This window comes from Lethenteron reissneri, chromosome 17, assembly GCF_015708825.2.
Source record: "Lethenteron reissneri isolate LAM-NWPU_2019-01 chromosome 17, ASM1570882v1, whole genome shotgun sequence".
Classification (NCBI taxonomy): Eukaryota; Metazoa; Chordata; class Hyperoartia; order Petromyzontiformes; family Petromyzontidae; genus Lethenteron; species Lethenteron reissneri.
The window spans coordinates 5468321-5485258 of NC_083795.1; the positions used below are offsets into that span (position 1 = coordinate 5468321).

Consider the following 16938-nt stretch of genomic DNA (forward strand, 5'->3'; position numbering starts at 1 on the left):
CGTCATGTTACGGAGGTGACGTCATCGGAGCAACCCCCCCCTCTCCCCACTCTCAACGGCGCCCGTGTGGACAAGCGCCACGGCGGGACGGACAATGCAGTCGATTAACATCGAGAAGCTCTTCATCTACGACAGGTAAAACAGCGCCTCGTTCTCAACACTCCTCGTCACGAGGAGCCGTCAGCAGCCCAGAGTATAACGCGCGTTGACCGTGCGTACCCCCCCCCCCCATACGGTGTTGTGTTTGCGGCCTACGGTCGAGGCCTTCTCGGATGGTGGAGCCCCCCCGACCCGCCCCGGGCCCCGCGTGCCCCCCCCGTGGCTCGTGTCCCACGATGTGGTGGGTTTGTCACTCTCGGTACCCGAAGTTCTACGCCGTGGAGTCGCATCGCGGTTGATGTTCGTCTTGTCCGTGTCTCGTCCCTCCCCCCCGTGCCTTCAATCCGCACTGCGCCGATCAGCGTTGATGAATTACAGCCAAATTAACCCACCCCCCCCCTCCCATGACTGCTGGATACTCATCCAGCTGTGGATTGACAAATGGGGGTTGTCCGCGTTTACGATGAGACTGTGAGAGGTGATTTTAGTTTGATGAACCAGCGCCGACGAGACTGTGAGAGATGATTTTAGTTTGACGAACCAGCGCCAGCAACCACAGCAGCGGCTTTGGGTTTTATGGCAGCAGGAAGGAAGCGACGGCGTATCTGTCAACTCCGTATCAGTGCCCATCTTATTACAGACCCATTCAGACTTCATTGGTCACCCCGTGTCCGTATAAATATCAACGTTTATCCTACAAAGTCATATTCAAACGGCTGTACGTCGTAAGGACCCGAAAACTCGATTTCCCTGTACAAGAACACGGGGTAAACCCTCTGGGTTGACAGCTTTGCTGTGTTACTGAAATCGCGACGCTGGTTCAAGAGAGGGGTTCCATGTTATTCACAGGTTCGGTGTCAGTCGTCGTTGCTGTGTGGGACTGAGGTTTCACAAGCTGTACAGAGTGCCTTAAGTTACCTAACTTGCCTAAGTTGCCTATGACCGCATTAACCCGGAAAGCGCCAGATCTCGGAATATAAAGCAGGTTTGAACTTCGTTAATGCTTGTATGGGTGACCACAACAACATATTTACAGGCCGCGGTGGTAGGTAATGAACACAAGAGGGCAGTCCAGCAAAATCCATAACTGTAGAGTGCTGTAATGTACTTCTATGCTCTCATGTTTTCAAAGTCCTGCACCGACAGCGTGGTGAGAATTATGGTCGCATAACCTCCATAACCCGCACGGTGTGGTAAGGGCTGCATCCAGCAGTGGATTGACAAAAAGTCTGCACATTCACATGTACAAGTTACCCACTTAACCCAGGTGACGGGGCGTTCACGTGAAAATAGATTGTGTAACTAACACTTTGCCTAAGATGAGACGTGGGATTTAGGATGATTCGTAAAGTTACGTGAGAGTTAATTGGCACATTTACAAGGGAGACTTGGAACGGAGAGTAGTTGGCCCAGGTGAGAACTCATTAGGATATGTCTTTAACTAATAGATACAATATTTTCTATCACAGGGAGATATGATTGTAATCATGAAGGAGTGGGAATTTTAATATCTCCAGGTTTCAGCATAACGTTTTAGGAATCAAAAGTACTTTTGATAAAGCTGTTCAGATAACAATAAGGCTCTCAAACCACTACATATTAAAGGTAAATCAAATACATTTTCCCAATAAGCCTAAAGATATAGGAGTTGACCACATAATTAAGAAGTTAACCAACATGAAAATTGGGGCAAAAACACTATACCGTCATGAAATCAATTAAATAGTAGGTAAAAGGAGAAGAGAGGATGATTGTTATATTTGGTTTTGGAGAGAGGAACTAAAGAGAAGAGATCTTTCGTCTGGAGCAAGCAGAGACGTGAAGACCTTTTGAAAACATTTGTTTATACATTTGGACCTACAACAGTCCAAATGGAGAACTGAAAATTACACTTCCTTGATTCTTTTTCACAAAACCCAGTTTGTCCGACTTGTCTCTGTCCTCAAATTAAATCTTAACGTGATCACAGGCTGTTGTAATGCAAGTTACATGTTAGCATTGCTGGAGAGGATAACGCTAATATCACGAAAAACAAGGCACTTAACATCAACAACTATATATTTAGGGGGTAGAACATAATTAACCGGTTCTAAGCAACAATTCCTAGAAAAGCTAAAATATTAAATTGTTACCACTGTCAATGTAATTGGCAATGTAATTTACAGTAGTAACATCAATTTACCGTAATCAGTGTAATTGGCAGTGCACTGGGAATGGGTGACAAAGTGAAACAAACAAAAAAAACGATCTTCCTGAAACTACAAAATGTATTATGGTCTGCGATTACCATATCTCATGAAAGTTTAAAATCATTCGGGGGTGATTAAATGCAAAATAAAGTGGAATATAAAATGTGTAAGAATAAAAAGAATCAAACAAACTCTGTAATAGTTGTATGATGTACTTTACACATGTATGTCTCATGGGAGTGCATGTAGGGTCAAACATGAACAATTTGCCTTTTGCCAATGCGAAACAAGTCTTTATAGGTGGTGTGGATACCTATGCAGTGTTTCTCACGATTAAAATTGCCTATGTACTTGTGCTCTGCAGGCTGCCTGGTGACAGTCTCTCACTGCTGCTGTTCCTATTGTACTTGCCCTTTGGCCTGTGCCTGCTGCTCCTGCGCACGTTCATCGGCGTACATGTGTTCCTGATTGCCTCAGCGCTGCCCGACAGCCTCGTTCGGCGGTACGCAAATGACAGCATAATAACACATCGGCCCTACCTGTAGCCAGCATTAGGAATTCCTATGGCAAATGGTTTTAATTTTGTTTTAGAAAAATATGCCAAAATATTGCACTGCAATAATTATTTTTTTGTACTCCACAATTCGTGGTTTTATGTACTGTGTAATCCATATTTGGTGACTGCCAATTGTTATAAATAATGCCTGCACACGAATGTATTCATCTCATTGCAGTATATTGAACAACAGCTACATTGTGATCGTGCTATACTTTATAATAAAGTGAACTAATGTACCACTGTAATTTTTTTTATTTTCTGTATGTGTTTACAATGGGTGCGTGTGGTTTTGTGCAGGTTTATTGTGCGGGTGATGTGCTCAGTGCTGGGGCTGTTCGTGTCTCAGGATGACCCCAGGAAGCGCGACAAGACTGCTAGGGTGTTCATCTGCAACCATGTCACAGATTTTGACCACAATGTGCTCAACTTACTGTTTTCATGTGTCACTGTAAGTGCCCTCGGACAGGTTCGAGAATAATATTCTTACTCCTTGTTTTAAATGTTTACCAATTTATTGTTTTGTGTCAGCTGTAGCGCAGAAATAAAACTAGCAAACTTGTCTCGGAGGAGGATCTTAATTTCTATTCCCTCGACTTTTAAACATTGAAAAGGACATTGTACTCTTGACAACAATATGCTAGCCTGTGTTAGTAGAAAATAGGTGAAATTAAAGCTCACCATAATGGAGTGAAACTGCAAACTGATGTGATCTTCTTTGTCTACATTGTGGACCTCTGCAGGTTTTCCGCCTGAAATAGCATGTGACCCTTGACCAGCAAAATGAATTCCTCATAACATTGAAAAACATTGTCAGCTTAGGCCAGTGGACATGCCTGTGTTGTGTTTGCAATATGTGATAACCACTTCCAGACAGGAACTGATGGGCTTAGCTGTTTACAGGCTTCTCAGAAGCGTACACTCATAACACCCTCTGGCTCATGCCTGTATTTATGTTCATCATAGACATATGAATAATATTCATTGTGAGTTTTATAAAAAAAAAAAAATTTAAACACTATTTTACTTTTTACCTCCCTAACTAGCCTTTGCTGGACTCGCCAGCGACCGTGCTGACATGGGCTAGAGGCTACACAGACCTTGGTCCATCTCACCGACCCACACTGCTCTCCAGCTGCCGCAAACTCTGCTCCCAAGAGGGTAGCCCTCCTCTTCTTCTCTTCCCTGAGGAGGCCACCACTAGTGGTCAGGCAGGGCTACTCAAGTTCAGGTACATTTTGCTCCCATCTATTTTTAACTCTGCCTTGTTGCTTTTTATGACAAATTGCTCTATGTATTATTATCATCATCACATTAATGAGCATGATATATATTTAAACGTTCGTGTCATTATTTGATAACGATTTTGAATTTGTAAAAATTTGATGTATTTCCGCACAGATACAAAAAGTAATTGGACAGGATGTAACACACTCCAACCACATTTTAAGTGGAGTTTGCTGCGTATTCGCTCTGTTTTTTTGCTATGAACATCTACAGTTTCCTTCTGTTGTTTGTTGTGCGCCATTTACTGGCATGCAGCACCTGGCCTTTCAGCATAAATCCATCTGTGCAGCCAGTGGCCCTTTCCGTCGGCAGACCAGCTGTTGCCGTGGTTAGTATTGCACTTGGCAGCCACGCTGTGCCTGCCTGTGTGTTACATATCGCTGCTTGGTGTTTGGAAGAGTTCTATTTTTTAATATCATGCCATTCCAAGAAGGGCAACTTTTTTTGAAGAACTATGCCCATGTACCGTTTGCGTTTTATGCCTATGTAAATTGTTGCCTACTTTATTGAGGGAGATATTGGCACATAAAATAAAGAAAGATTGATTGATGCCTGCTGTGTTATGCATACTTGTACTTACCCTGAATTGTCATCTTAGCATTGCTCAGTGTTGGATACTCCTTTTAACAAACAATTATTCTGTATTTAGAGACGATGCATTTTTCAATATATAAACTTATTGTAATGCAAAATAATGTTCTTGTTTACAGAATGTGATTGGATCCTCTTGGCTTCAGGATCTGGTTTGGACATTTTTCTTGCCTTTTACGCATTACCAAGTAAGGTACTACCATTTCTTTCTATCGTATACATTTCTACTTTTCATTGCCATGAAGCTGTGGTGCATTTACATGATCACAAGTATAGGAAGCCTAGGAGCTCACATTGGGCAACACTTATGAGGATTAAATATAGTGCCTGGCTATGGAAAATATCACACTTGCCAAATAGCACATCGGATTACATAATTAATCATGTATGTAAATCAAAGCTAAGAGTCTATTTGTATTATTACAGTTGGTGGACATTTTCATTCAAACATAAACTATGAACTTGCAAATGATAAAGGTAAATTCTCCACCAATGACATAGACACAATTCTGCTCAATGTGAAGACAGCACAGCCGAATGTGAAGGTAGTGACGTAAATGTAATCTCGTTGATAGCATTGTTTATACAATCATCTTTCATAGTGAAACTCTTATCCGGTTTTTGGTAATAAATGTTGAGCATATGTGAGTATGGGTGATGACTAATGTGTTTAGAAGTCCCCTTTTGGTGGTGTTGCCAATGAACTTTTATTCAGTTTTGTAGACATTGGTGATGAAAACCAATGATAATATTTGAAGACCATTTTTGTGCACAATGAAACATTCCATATATTTTTACAAACAATGCACCAAAATATACAGGAATTTCATCGTTATAATGTAGTGGATGCATATATACATTTTGCGTTATATATGGAAATCGCAACCTTTATAACTGCAGGGTGTCAGCTATAACTATCATTTAATTGTGTATTTTCTCTTTTGTGTAATAATGGGAAAACAACGTTTTTATTTTATTTAATGAGCAATAAAGCTTGCACGCAATCTTTGGCCTAGAATTGAATATAATATGTGCACTCTTAACTACGTTGATGAAACAACTCTTGCCCATTGCCTGCTGTTTCTGTCCAATTAGGTGGCTCCCAACTGAGTCTCAACACGAGGGAGAAACGGAAGATGGCTTTGCAAAGAGAGTGCAAGAGGTATGTAGCTCCGATACCTGGTGGTCAAGTTTATTAAAAATAAAGTGAACAAACGCTTCTACGAAAGATTTTAAAATAAACTTGACAGCTGTTTTAATTAGCATCCGCTCATGTTAATTTACATCTCAGAGGGATCATCATTGTGCAAGTCGGTTACATTTAGGATTTATTAATTATATTCTTTGGTTCTTTCGGGAAAAATACCACGACGTTTCGATCGCAACACAAGCGGTTGCTGATAACGACTGCTTGTGTTGCGATCGAAACGTCGTGGTTTTTTTAATCACTTTATTTTTTTATTCTATCTACGTGACTTTACCGAAAGAACCAAAGAATATGAATTCCTGCAGTCACGAAGTTTTAAGTCAAAATTCATTTATCAGTTTGCTTCAAACTGTATACGATATTTATCCCTTGCACAGTAATGTCATTTTAATTTGATGTAATGAAGACTGTTTTATAAACAAGGGAGCAACTCAGTTGGGTTTTTAGAGCCTTTAGCATGTGCATTTAATTGTAAGAATAATAAACACAGTTTATGTAACTTGGACAGCTTGCACTGACCCACTTTCTTAAATACACTGGTTGGGAAGATATCTTCTATTTGCTTGAACATTTAGTTTTAGTATAATGTATGTGGAAATGTATCTGCGTGTGCATGTCCTTCCTGTTTGGCACGTCTCATGCTAATTGCTTCCTGTATGTGGTGCTGTCACACACAATACTCTCCTTTTTTGCTATTACATAAAAACCCAAATATATTGCATAGGTTATTGTATGCCAATATACTCGATGTTTTAAAGATGTACAGTATATCACATGACTTGAATTATAGCAAAACTATTGCTAAGTTTAAATGTTTACTATGAAACGTTTTACATGTTTTGTTTCTCTGACAGAGATACTTATATATTCAGTCAAGGATCGCATATACCAGTTTACAGATAAAATGAGTCAATAGAAGATCTTACTTTTAACATACGGGAATTCTAATTGCTCGCACGTCCTTTTTCCAGAACTGTACCCAATTGCCTTTTTTAACAGTGGAGTCATTTTACTGTGCCTCGGGCTGAGTTTCCATTGTGGCTTGGTTATTGTTGCAGTTGATGGCTGTGGAATTGGGTGTTGTGTCTACACCATACAGCAAAGCAGACAAAACTGAGCATGTCAAGAGACTGGCTCGTGTGTTGAGGCAAACAGGTAAACTGTAATCTTGATTTGAAGCTTTCGTGACTGCAGGAATCCGTACTCTTTGGTTCTTTCGGTAAAGTCACGTAGGTAGAAATAAAACAAAATAAAACACGACGTTTCGATAGCAACACGAAAATCGCAATAGCCGCCATGTCTGCTTCGAGCAGCACGATGTCTGATGCCAGCTTGTGTTGCTATTGAAACGTGATTTCTTTTGTTTTATTTCTACCTACGTGACTTTACCGAAAGAACCAAAGAGTAATGTAAACTGCAGTTTAACACGTAGGTTTTGGCGACCAATATTATCCATAATAGTGTTTTTTGGGTTAGATCGCGTAAATATAACTGTCGTTAAACCAGCTGCCACCCGACAGCTAATGAGTAAGGTTTGTCACAAACATGTTGTGGGTTTACTCTCCAACACACCAGTGTGCTGTACTAGTAAAAAATTGGCATGTTTTGTTTTTGTGACAAACTTTACAAATTGGCTGTGTGGGGTGGTGGCGGGTTTAATGACGCATTTATATTTACGCAATCTAACCCAAGACACCTCTATTATGGTGGTAAACTGCAGCTTGTCATTTGGAGACATCCCTTGTGTATTAATGTGTACCAGAGATTAAGTGAAAAGTACTTAACTATTCGATTCAAAAAAATATTTTTATGTACGTAATTGTTAATTAGTGTAAATGTCTAGCGAATTGCAAACTGTTGATTTCAGCGAAAGCTTATTGATCTTCACATTACTACGGATATGCTATTTTATAGTGTGTGAGTATTTTTACCTGTTTTGCAGCAGTGATGCAGATATCAATTACAAGTTTCTTCACGACATATATAAAGTCTGCTCTTAAAACATGAAGATATATCATGCTTTTTCGAATAATTATTCATATAATTTTCATACATGGCCTTATAAGATTGATGACCAAATAATTAACAAAAAATATATTTGTCTCCATGTAAAATAAGTAGGTTTTTTGTCCATGGGCAAAAACACACCTTCTTTTACAAATCTTTTCTGAGGAAGCCACTGGAGCTATGCAATTTAAAATCTAGATTGAAACTCATTTGTTTAGAAATGTTTTTTGTGTTTAGTTTGTTGTCCTTACTCCACACCTCCGATTAGCACAGTTGGCTACGTACAGTGCGAAAGAAGTTAAAAATACATATATACATAGCCACTGCTTTATAACGGTAACTTATGTAACACTCAAAAGTTAATCAATTTTGAATCTTGTTGCAGACACGAATAGCTTTGGGTAATTACCCATGATGTAATAAAGCCAAAACCCCACGTTTGTCACAATTTCGGCAAGTACTGCTTAATTAAAGTATCGGATCATAGCCATTAACAGTTTAAAAAACAAAAATAAACAATTTCTGGTGATAAAAGCACTGTTGCAGACTGAGTTAACATTGCTGTGGGGCAGGGCCTGTGGCTGCTGGGAGGGCGAGTGGCGCACCCGTGGGGAGGACAGCCAGGCAGCAGGACACGAGAAGTGACCCCACCTTCCAGACCATGGCCCAGCGTGTCAAGGAGGTGTTGCCACACGTGCCTCTCGCTGTCATCGCCAGTGACATCGGTATGTCGCCACAGTAAACCTGAAAGCAATGCCGAGGCAGATTGTAAGAAGACCCATGTCACTAGAAGAGATGATGGTTGGCGGTTGAGATAAACGATCGTGGCAATCAAAGGGGGAATGCCCGTAAACATTTCCACAGCTGAAGTGTAATGAATACATCGGCTCCTACAGACTGAGATGGTCACAACTTTGGGAGGATTTGATCCCTCTGTTTTTATCGTGGCTGATGACCATTATGAAAGGTTAACCATATGTTACAGTTTTCTGTTGTAGTTTTGTTTATTTAGTTATAAAACAATGCTGTGATGTTTTGTCAACAGGACTGCATTACTGTTCTTATGAATGTAATGCGTCTCGTTAATGTTAATGGTTATGCGCTTGTAATGTGCTTGTTGGGTAATGCCAAAGCAATTTACATTTTTCAGGATACATTTGGATAATAATCCAGTAAATATATTTGTACATATTTCCAATCATCATCACGGTTGTCATTGATATGAATTCAAACATTTTTTTCCAGTGGAATAATTGTAATAAAATGTTGATAAAATGTTCGCTGCACAGCAGTGACAAAGTGCGTCGACACCACAATCACGAACCTGCTGGAAGGGACGGTCAAATTCACCCCCGAGGATCCACCACCGTCTGTGCCATCTGCCTCGCCACCAGCTCCTACGCCTTCACCATCTGGTGCATACAGCTCGAAAAGCTCACAGGTGAGACTCACATTTTTACATTACCCAATTATTGTCTTCTTTCACATTCGAAAATGTATGGCCTTAAGTGTTTTACACCAGAAAATGTCCTACTCCGGGTAAATAAAAAAACGATGATTTTAATTGAAACTAAGTAGTCCGTAAAAGAGATTTTAGCTTTGTTGCAGTCACAATTTAAATTAGGAAAGTATTGTCTGACATTGTCTTCTTCTTTCTACAGTTATCGAGCCCTGTAACATCTGCCTCCCTGTTTGGTAAATCAACTGGTCAGAGGCACCTATCTTTGCAGGAGAGGAAGGCTGCACTGTATGAATATGCACGCAGGTGATTGAAAAGCACATCACTGTAAGATGGAGATGTCTGTAAAACTAACCTTGTGGGATTGTGATCTCCATATATAGCTCACACAAGCAAAATGCATTTAGTATGGATGGCTTGCATAATACCTGATGTGGCTGCACTGCTGTAAGATGTTTATATAGAATGTTGATCTTAGTAATTTTTATTGTATGCTTTGACACAAAATATTTTCTGCTTCATAGAGCTATGGTTTGCATCAGTATTTACATTGTTCAGCATATTTAGTATAATTTGCGACTACAAATTCTGAATTCAAAGCTTTAGACGCTTCATACAGAGATAATATTTCCATTGCTGCTAAATATTGTGTTAATTATTCACCAACATTAACCATGGTCAGTCCACTGCTGGATGAAGGCTGCCCCAAGCTGCTACCATCCCCCACGATTCCACGATACAACATTCCACCCAGCACTTGGGACATGAGCTAATTTCATCACTCCATATCTTTGATAGAAGTTCTTTCGGACACGGCTCTATTTCTTTGCTGCCATTCCTTTTCTATTTATCATCTGCCATTATCGCTGTCATGGACAAACCTACTATTTTAAAGTTTGACATATGTCTCTAACTTGTGTTTGTTCTTTAAGTCATGTTTTCCTCTTTATGTCAATCTAATTCCAAGCATGCATCTCACAATGCTTATTTGCACACTTTACAGTTGTTACATTTTTTTAATGAATGACCATGTTTCTCAACCATGTCATAGCAGGAGATACACAATGATAATTTTTTTTTAGAATGGTATATTACTTTTAATTACCAAGTTCAGCTTTCCAAAAGCACTCTTATCTGCTGTCATCTGTCTCTATTTGATCATATTGATTTCGGTCTGCCTTCGTTAACTCTCTTAAGTACATGTATTCCGTGTTTTACAGGTTGAAAAAATGAAATCAAACCTTTAACTGTTTTGATGAAAAAAATGCAATAGCATGAACGAAAATTATTTTCTCGTGCTTGTAAGAAATGGAAAGAAAAAAATGTAAACGGATATAAGTACAATATCGAATACGGTTTATGTTAAGTCCATGACCTAACTATTTGCCATTTTTATCAATGAGTATTAAGCATTATTAAGCAATGCTTTTCGTAATTTTGTTTTTCAGAAAATATTTGGAGAAGAAAGACCTCCAGGATTCTTGACCCATAACAATATCCGGACATTCACAACAGCTTTAATGACCTTAAGCCATTTGTTAAAAAATATCCTTGTTTCATTCATCATTTTAAATATTTTTTTCAGGCAACAATATTTAAAATCCGTGTTGCAGAAGTCTGCTATTTATTTCTTTCTTGAAAGCATATAGCTCATAAAATACGGCCTTAACTGAAAAATTGTTTACTTTGTCCAAAATCTTTAAATCCATCTACAAAAAAGAAAAACATTTTTGTAATGTGCTCTTCTTAGAAATGTGAGAACATGCTGTTGTCATATTTTTGTACTGGTGCTTTTACAGTGTATACCTTATGGGAAAGCATTTAGAATCCTAAGTTAGTTTCGTACAATAGAAGGTTCAGAAAACATCAATTTAACACGTGTGATAGTATTTAGCATCCCTTATGAAATTTGCAGTGTTCCCAGCGGCCAGTAAACTTGGTGATGAATACCTTGGACGTGATCAATAATTTGACTGCTTTCACTATCTAAAATTGCATGGTAAAGTTGTAGTTAAGCGTACATACACACTGGTTTGTGTTTAATCATCTTGCACATAACTTATAAAGATGGCCCATTGAATACATAAATATGCTGTCCAGTCTGGTTTGGGCAGAGGGAAGTCACTTTTTTTTGGTATGTGTCCACAGTGAGGTCAATTTCACTTTTGTATTCTGGTCTTCTCTTTTTTGTTCAAATTCCAAACTGACAAATGCATTGATTTCTTGGGCATGGCCTTACAAATGTTGGCAGCAAACTATTTTTCCTGCAGTCTGAGTTTTGTAATGTTGAATGTTTCGTGTGTACAGTACTATCTTCAGAGGTTAACAGTAAAAAAAAAACCTTTACTGTTTTTAATGCAACATACCTTTACAATTCCTGAGTATTCAGGAAGTGAAGTGTATCTGGTGGAGAATGTGCTTTCAAAATCCTTTATTGTGGGAGATGAGCAAAGCATTGCCATGTTAAAGCTCATGAACCATTTTTACAGTGAGGGTGAATGTCATAATTTCAGTGGGTATGTTTGAAATGTGTGCAAACCCTTGCACCTGGCATGGTGATTTAAAATAATTACAAATCAGAAGAGCAGTTGAATTTTGCTGTGGCTTGTGCATGAAAATTCTAAATTTCACAATTCATAAAAAGTGAAAAAATGGAAATTATTTGATTGTTTTAAAAGCATGCAGCTTATAAAAGGGTGTTTATAACTCTACATTGCGAGCAATAGATGAATAAAAACAATTCTAAAGCACCACTTGATATGCCTGAAAGGCTTTAATTTCCCATTGTTTTTGATTGAGACTACAGTATTCACTCTGCCAGCAAATGTCACGTGTTATCTGTTGCAGTGGCTACATTGTAAAAAAATATTTTGTAAAACAAAAGCTCAATTAAAGAATTAAACTTAACACTGGATATAAAATTATTACAGTTTAAACCCCTTCATTCGTGGATTTTTTTCGCGGTATTCGGTTATTCTCGAGTTTTATTTCTATATACCAGGTCAAGTGTATGCGCCCCCCCTCCCTCTACTATTCGCGATTTGGCAAATGGCATCGTGGCGGAGGGGTTACTTGCACAGTGGAGGATTATGGGGCCCTGTATGCGCTCCCAAGCCATTTTGTAACACAACTCAACATTCTCACGCACTGCACATTTACGTATGTATCTTAGCCGTCCTCCACTCGTTGAAGACTTGTCATACGGACGCCGAGATCCGCGCGGGGACGGATAAAAACTCGACATGTGCAAACGTTACCAGATGCATCTAACCGGCTACTCGATGACGAGCTATATTGGACACCTCGATGGCGCATCATTAACGTTCACGACGTTTTGTTGCGGGAAATAAAACTTTATTTACAGAATAATTTAATGTTTAATTTTATTCTATTTTTTTGTATTGCGCTATCTGCATTGTACAATTTAACGGTATGGATGTTATTTGTACACAGTACAGGATGAATGTTGTGAAACATTTTCATATTCTCCCAGATGTTCAGTCGGACACGGGAACCTCTAACCCCCTTTTCCCCAAATAAACATAGTATTTACATTTGTGCAAATTTTCATGAACCTAACCCTCACCACTATGGGAACCTCATTTGCCAGTAAAAATATGATAATTGGTTTTTTACCCTTCTATCTGGCAACAAAACTGACACCTTTTTACAAGGAGTCATGTTTGCATAGACCGCAATACCTGCAGTCATAAAGCTGTCTCGGGTGTGGACCAATCAACTTCAAGGACAGTGCACATTGTCAGAGTTATGTCTTTTGTTTGTATTATGACTGCAGGTATTGCGGTCTATGCAAACATGACTCCTTGTAAAAAGGTGTCAGTTATATTGCCAGATAGAAGGGTAAAAAACCAATTATAACCCTCACCAATGTCGACCGTATTTTTTTTTTAAATACTTGCACAGAGTCAGTTTATGTGCAGAACATCAGCAGCCACGTTAATTGTAAGAGTCTTCCTGGTAACTTGCCAGGCCATACACAGAGAAGTCCTTCAACAACATCCTCCTTGGCCCCATGACAATGGCAGATCTCAATAATAGACCAGCATTTCTGTCCAAGTGATTGTGCTGCAATTAATAGACCAATATCCTCAATCCCAGCCACTACATCCGCTGCAGGCATCCCTCAGGGGATGCGTCCTAGGTTCCTTATATTTTTTCAGTCAATCGCCCCAAATCGGTTGTCTCGTCGATAGTCACGGCAAAAAAGTCACTCGCACCTATGCCGATAACACATTCCTGCGGAGGGAGCTGGTAGTAACGTTGGGTTGCTCGGTCAATGGCCTGCAGGGTCAACGGCGGCGTGGTGTATTCCGCAAATATGCCCGACTGTGAGGGCGGGCACAAGCCGGCGTGAGTAGGTTAAACGTTTAGTTTTATAAGGACACCACGGGGTGACCAGCCCCTCCCCACTCAGCCCCACCCCACCAGGCTGGGTGGGGGAAGGGAGGGTGGGGCTGGGTGGGGAGGGTTTGGCTGGGTGGAGGTTTGGAGGGATGGGGCTGGGTGGGGAGGGTGGGGCTGGGTGGGGAGGGGAGGATGTGGAGGGGCTGGGTGGGAGGGGTGGGGCTGGGAGGGGAGGGGCTGGGTGGGGAGGGGGGTGGGAGGGGTGGGGCTGGGAGGGTAGGGGCTGGTCACCCCGTGGTGCCCTTATAAAACTCAACGTTTAACCTACTCACGCCGGCTTGTGCCCGCCCTCACAGTCGGGCATATTTGCGGAATACACCACGCCGCCGTTGACCCTGTCCATTGACCGAGCAATCCAACGTTCCTACCAGCTCCCTCCGCAGGAATGTGTTATTGGTCACGACAGCCTACGTGTTAAATTAACATTTAACTATATTTAAATGTTACCCTCTTAATGTAATTCTACATCTTCAGGCGTGATGGGCCACGTGCTTCCGGTCAAGTACACGAGGCTCCCGAGTATCACACGCGCTAAAGAATCGGCATGTTTGCTGTATACTGGATCGTGTTTTGTATTGTTTGTTGTGACGTTCTGACCCAGTGCCTTTACTGGACAATTGTGATTAAAGAGCTTTATATTTCCATTTAAAGCTTTCGTGACTAGGATGCATATTTTTGGTTCTTTCGGTAAAGTCACGTAGAAGGGAAATAATAAAATAAATACAAATTATCACGTTTCGATTGAAACACAAGCAATCGTCATCAGGTGTGACCATTACAGCAAGAACATTTTAGCTGAAGACTTCAACTACATTTTTAATTGTTTGATTTTTATTATTTTATTATTTCCCTTCTACCTGACTTTACCGAAAGAACCGAGAATAAGAGCTTGATAGCTAATCGGATTCCTCCTGCAGTATATAAATACAGAATCTGATTAAAGGTGGGTTGGTAGAGGGGGGGGGGGGGCGTGACGTCAGCACGCACGTGGCCGTCTCGACATTGTGGGACGCGGTGACGTCATCGCGCACACGCACGAAGCCGCGCGCCAGCCAGCCAGGAATCCAGGCAGCAAACATTTTTTTCTTCTAATATAGTAAGAATTATGACACGTTAGTTCTACTTATTGTATGACATTCGCCGCAACGACGCTCGTGATGATTTTCAGAAGCGCTTTCCAATTGCATCTGACGTGACATCACCGCACCCCCCCCCAACGTTACGCCCACCGCTCCTCGTGCGATGACGTCACGCCGCAGAGCCTCGCCCACCGCGATGACGTCACGCCGCAGGCTCCCCCACAGACGGCGGCGAAGTTGGGGGTGTTGGGGGGTGCGTGGGGGCGGGGTGTTGGGGGGTGTTGGGGGGTGCGTGGGGGCGGGGTGTAGGGGGGGTGTTGGGGGGTGCGTGGGGGCGGGGTGTAGGGGGTGGTTGGGGGGTGCGTGGGGGCGGGGTGTTGGGGGGTGCGTTGGGGGCGGGGTGTATGGGGGTGTTGGGGGGTGCGTGGGGCGGGGTGTAGGGGGGTGTTGGGGGGTGCGTGGGGGCGGGGTGGAGGGGGGGTGTTGGGGGTGCGTGGGGCGGGGTGTAGGGGGGTGTTGGGGGGGTGCGTGGGGGGCGGGTGTAGGGCGGGGTGTTGGGGGGTGCGTGGGGGGGGGTGTAGGGGGGTGTTGGGGGGTGTGGGGCGGGGTGTAGGGGGGGTGTTGGGGGGTGCGTGGGGGCGGGGTGTAGGGGGGGTGTTGGGGGGTGGTGGGGGCGGGGTGTAGGGGGGGTGTTGGGGGTGCGTGGGGGCGGGGTGTAGGGGGGGTGTTGGGGGGTGGTGGGGGGGGTGTAGGGGGGTGTTGGGGGTGCGGGGGGCGGGGTGTAGGGGGGGTGTAGTGGGGGTGTAGGGGGGTGCGTGGGGCGGGGTGTAGGGGGGTGTTGGGGGGTGGTGGGGGCGGGGTGTAGGGGGGTGTTGGGGGGGGGGGGGGGGTGTTGGGGGGTGGGGGGGGGGGGTGTAGGGGGGGTGTTGGGGGGTGGTGGGGGCGGGGTGTAGGGGGGTGTTGGGGGGTGCGTGGGGGGGGGGGTGTAGGGGGGTGTTGGGGGTGCGTGGGGGCGGGTGTAGGGGGGGTGTTGGGGGGGGTGTAGGGGGGGGTGTAGGGGGGTGCGTGGGGGCGGGGTGTAGGGGTGGTGTTGGGGGGTGCGTGGGGGCGGGGTGGTAGGGGGGGTGTTGGGGGGTCTGTGGGGCGGGGTGTATGGGGGGTTGTTGGGGGGTGCGTGGGGGCGGGGTGTAGGGGGTGTTGGGGGGGGTGTTGGGGGGTCTGTGGGGGCGGGGTGTAGGGGGGTGTTGGGGGGTGCGTGGGGGGCGGGGGTGTAGGGGGGGTGGTTGGGGGGGGTGTTGGGTGGGTGCGTGGGGGCGGGGGGTAGGGGGGGTGTTGGGGGGTGCGTGGGGGCGGGTGTAGGGTGGTGTTGGGAGGGGTGTTGGGGGGTCTGTGGTGGCGGGGTGTAGGGGGGGTGTTGGGGGGTGCGTGGGGGCGGGTGTGTAGGGGTGGGTGTTGGGGGGTGTGGGGGCGGGGTGTGTTGGGGGGGGTGTTGGGGGGTGAGTGGGGGCGGGGTGTAGGGGGGGTGTTGGGGGTGTGGGGGCGGGGTGTAGGGGGGGTGTTGGGGGGTGCGTGGGGGCGGGGTTGTAGGGGGGGTGTTGGGGGGTGGGGGGCGGGGTGTTGGGGGGGGGGTGGGGGGTGCGTGGGGGGGGGTGTAGGGGGGGTGTGGGGGGGTGTGGGGGGGGTGTAGGGGGGGGTTGGGGGGTGAGTGGGGGGGGTGTAGGGGGTGTTGGGGGGGGGGTGTGGAGGGTGTTGGGGGGTGCGTGGGCGGGGTGTAGGGGGGTGTTGGGGGGTGTGGGGGGGGTGTTGGGGGGGTGTGGGGGGTGCGTGGGGGGGGGTGTAGGGGGGTGTTGGGGGGTGTGGGGGCGGGGTGTAGGGGGGGTGTTGGGGGGTGCGTGGGGGCGGGGTGTAGGGGGGTTTGGGGGTGCTGGGGGGGGGGTGTAGGGGGGGGTGGGGGGGTGCGTGGGGGCGGGGTGTAGGGGGGGTGTTGGGGGGGGTGTAGGGGGGGGTGTAGGGGGGTGCGTGGGGGCGGGGTGTAGGGG

At 44.4% G+C, this 16938-nt stretch overlaps 1 protein-coding gene across 1 annotated transcript; it reads left to right on the forward strand.

Moving 5' to 3' along the window:
* On the forward strand, positions 1 to 12319 carry AUP1 (AUP1 lipid droplet regulating VLDL assembly factor). Its single transcript, XM_061552963.1, has 12 exons — positions 1 to 135; positions 2653 to 2790; positions 3145 to 3295; positions 3891 to 4075; positions 4387 to 4459; positions 4842 to 4915; positions 5818 to 5884; positions 6988 to 7084; positions 8509 to 8661; positions 9226 to 9377; positions 9598 to 9701; positions 10844 to 12319. The coding sequence occupies exons 1-12, from the start codon at positions 95 to 97 to the stop codon at positions 10878 to 10880; spliced, it is 1272 nt and encodes a 423-aa protein (XP_061408947.1). The 5' UTR covers positions 1 to 94; the 3' UTR covers positions 10881 to 12319.
* The last annotated feature ends 4619 nt before the right edge of the window (positions 12320 to 16938 follow it).

What these genes read in the sequence shown, in the direction of transcription:
- AUP1 (XM_061552963.1), top strand. Translation starts at nt 95, where the DNA reads ATGCAGTCGATTAACATCGAGAAGCTCTTCATCTACGACAG. An exon ending in CCCGACAGCCTCGTTCGGCG is followed by an intron (nt 2,791 to 3,144) that starts GTACGCAAATGA and finishes GGTTTTGTGCAG; the next exon opens with GTTTATTGTGCGGGTGATGT. An exon ending in TCGTGTGTTGAGGCAAACAG is followed by an intron (nt 7,085 to 8,508) that starts GTAAACTGTAAT and finishes GCTGTGGGGCAG; the next exon opens with GGCCTGTGGCTGCTGGGAGG.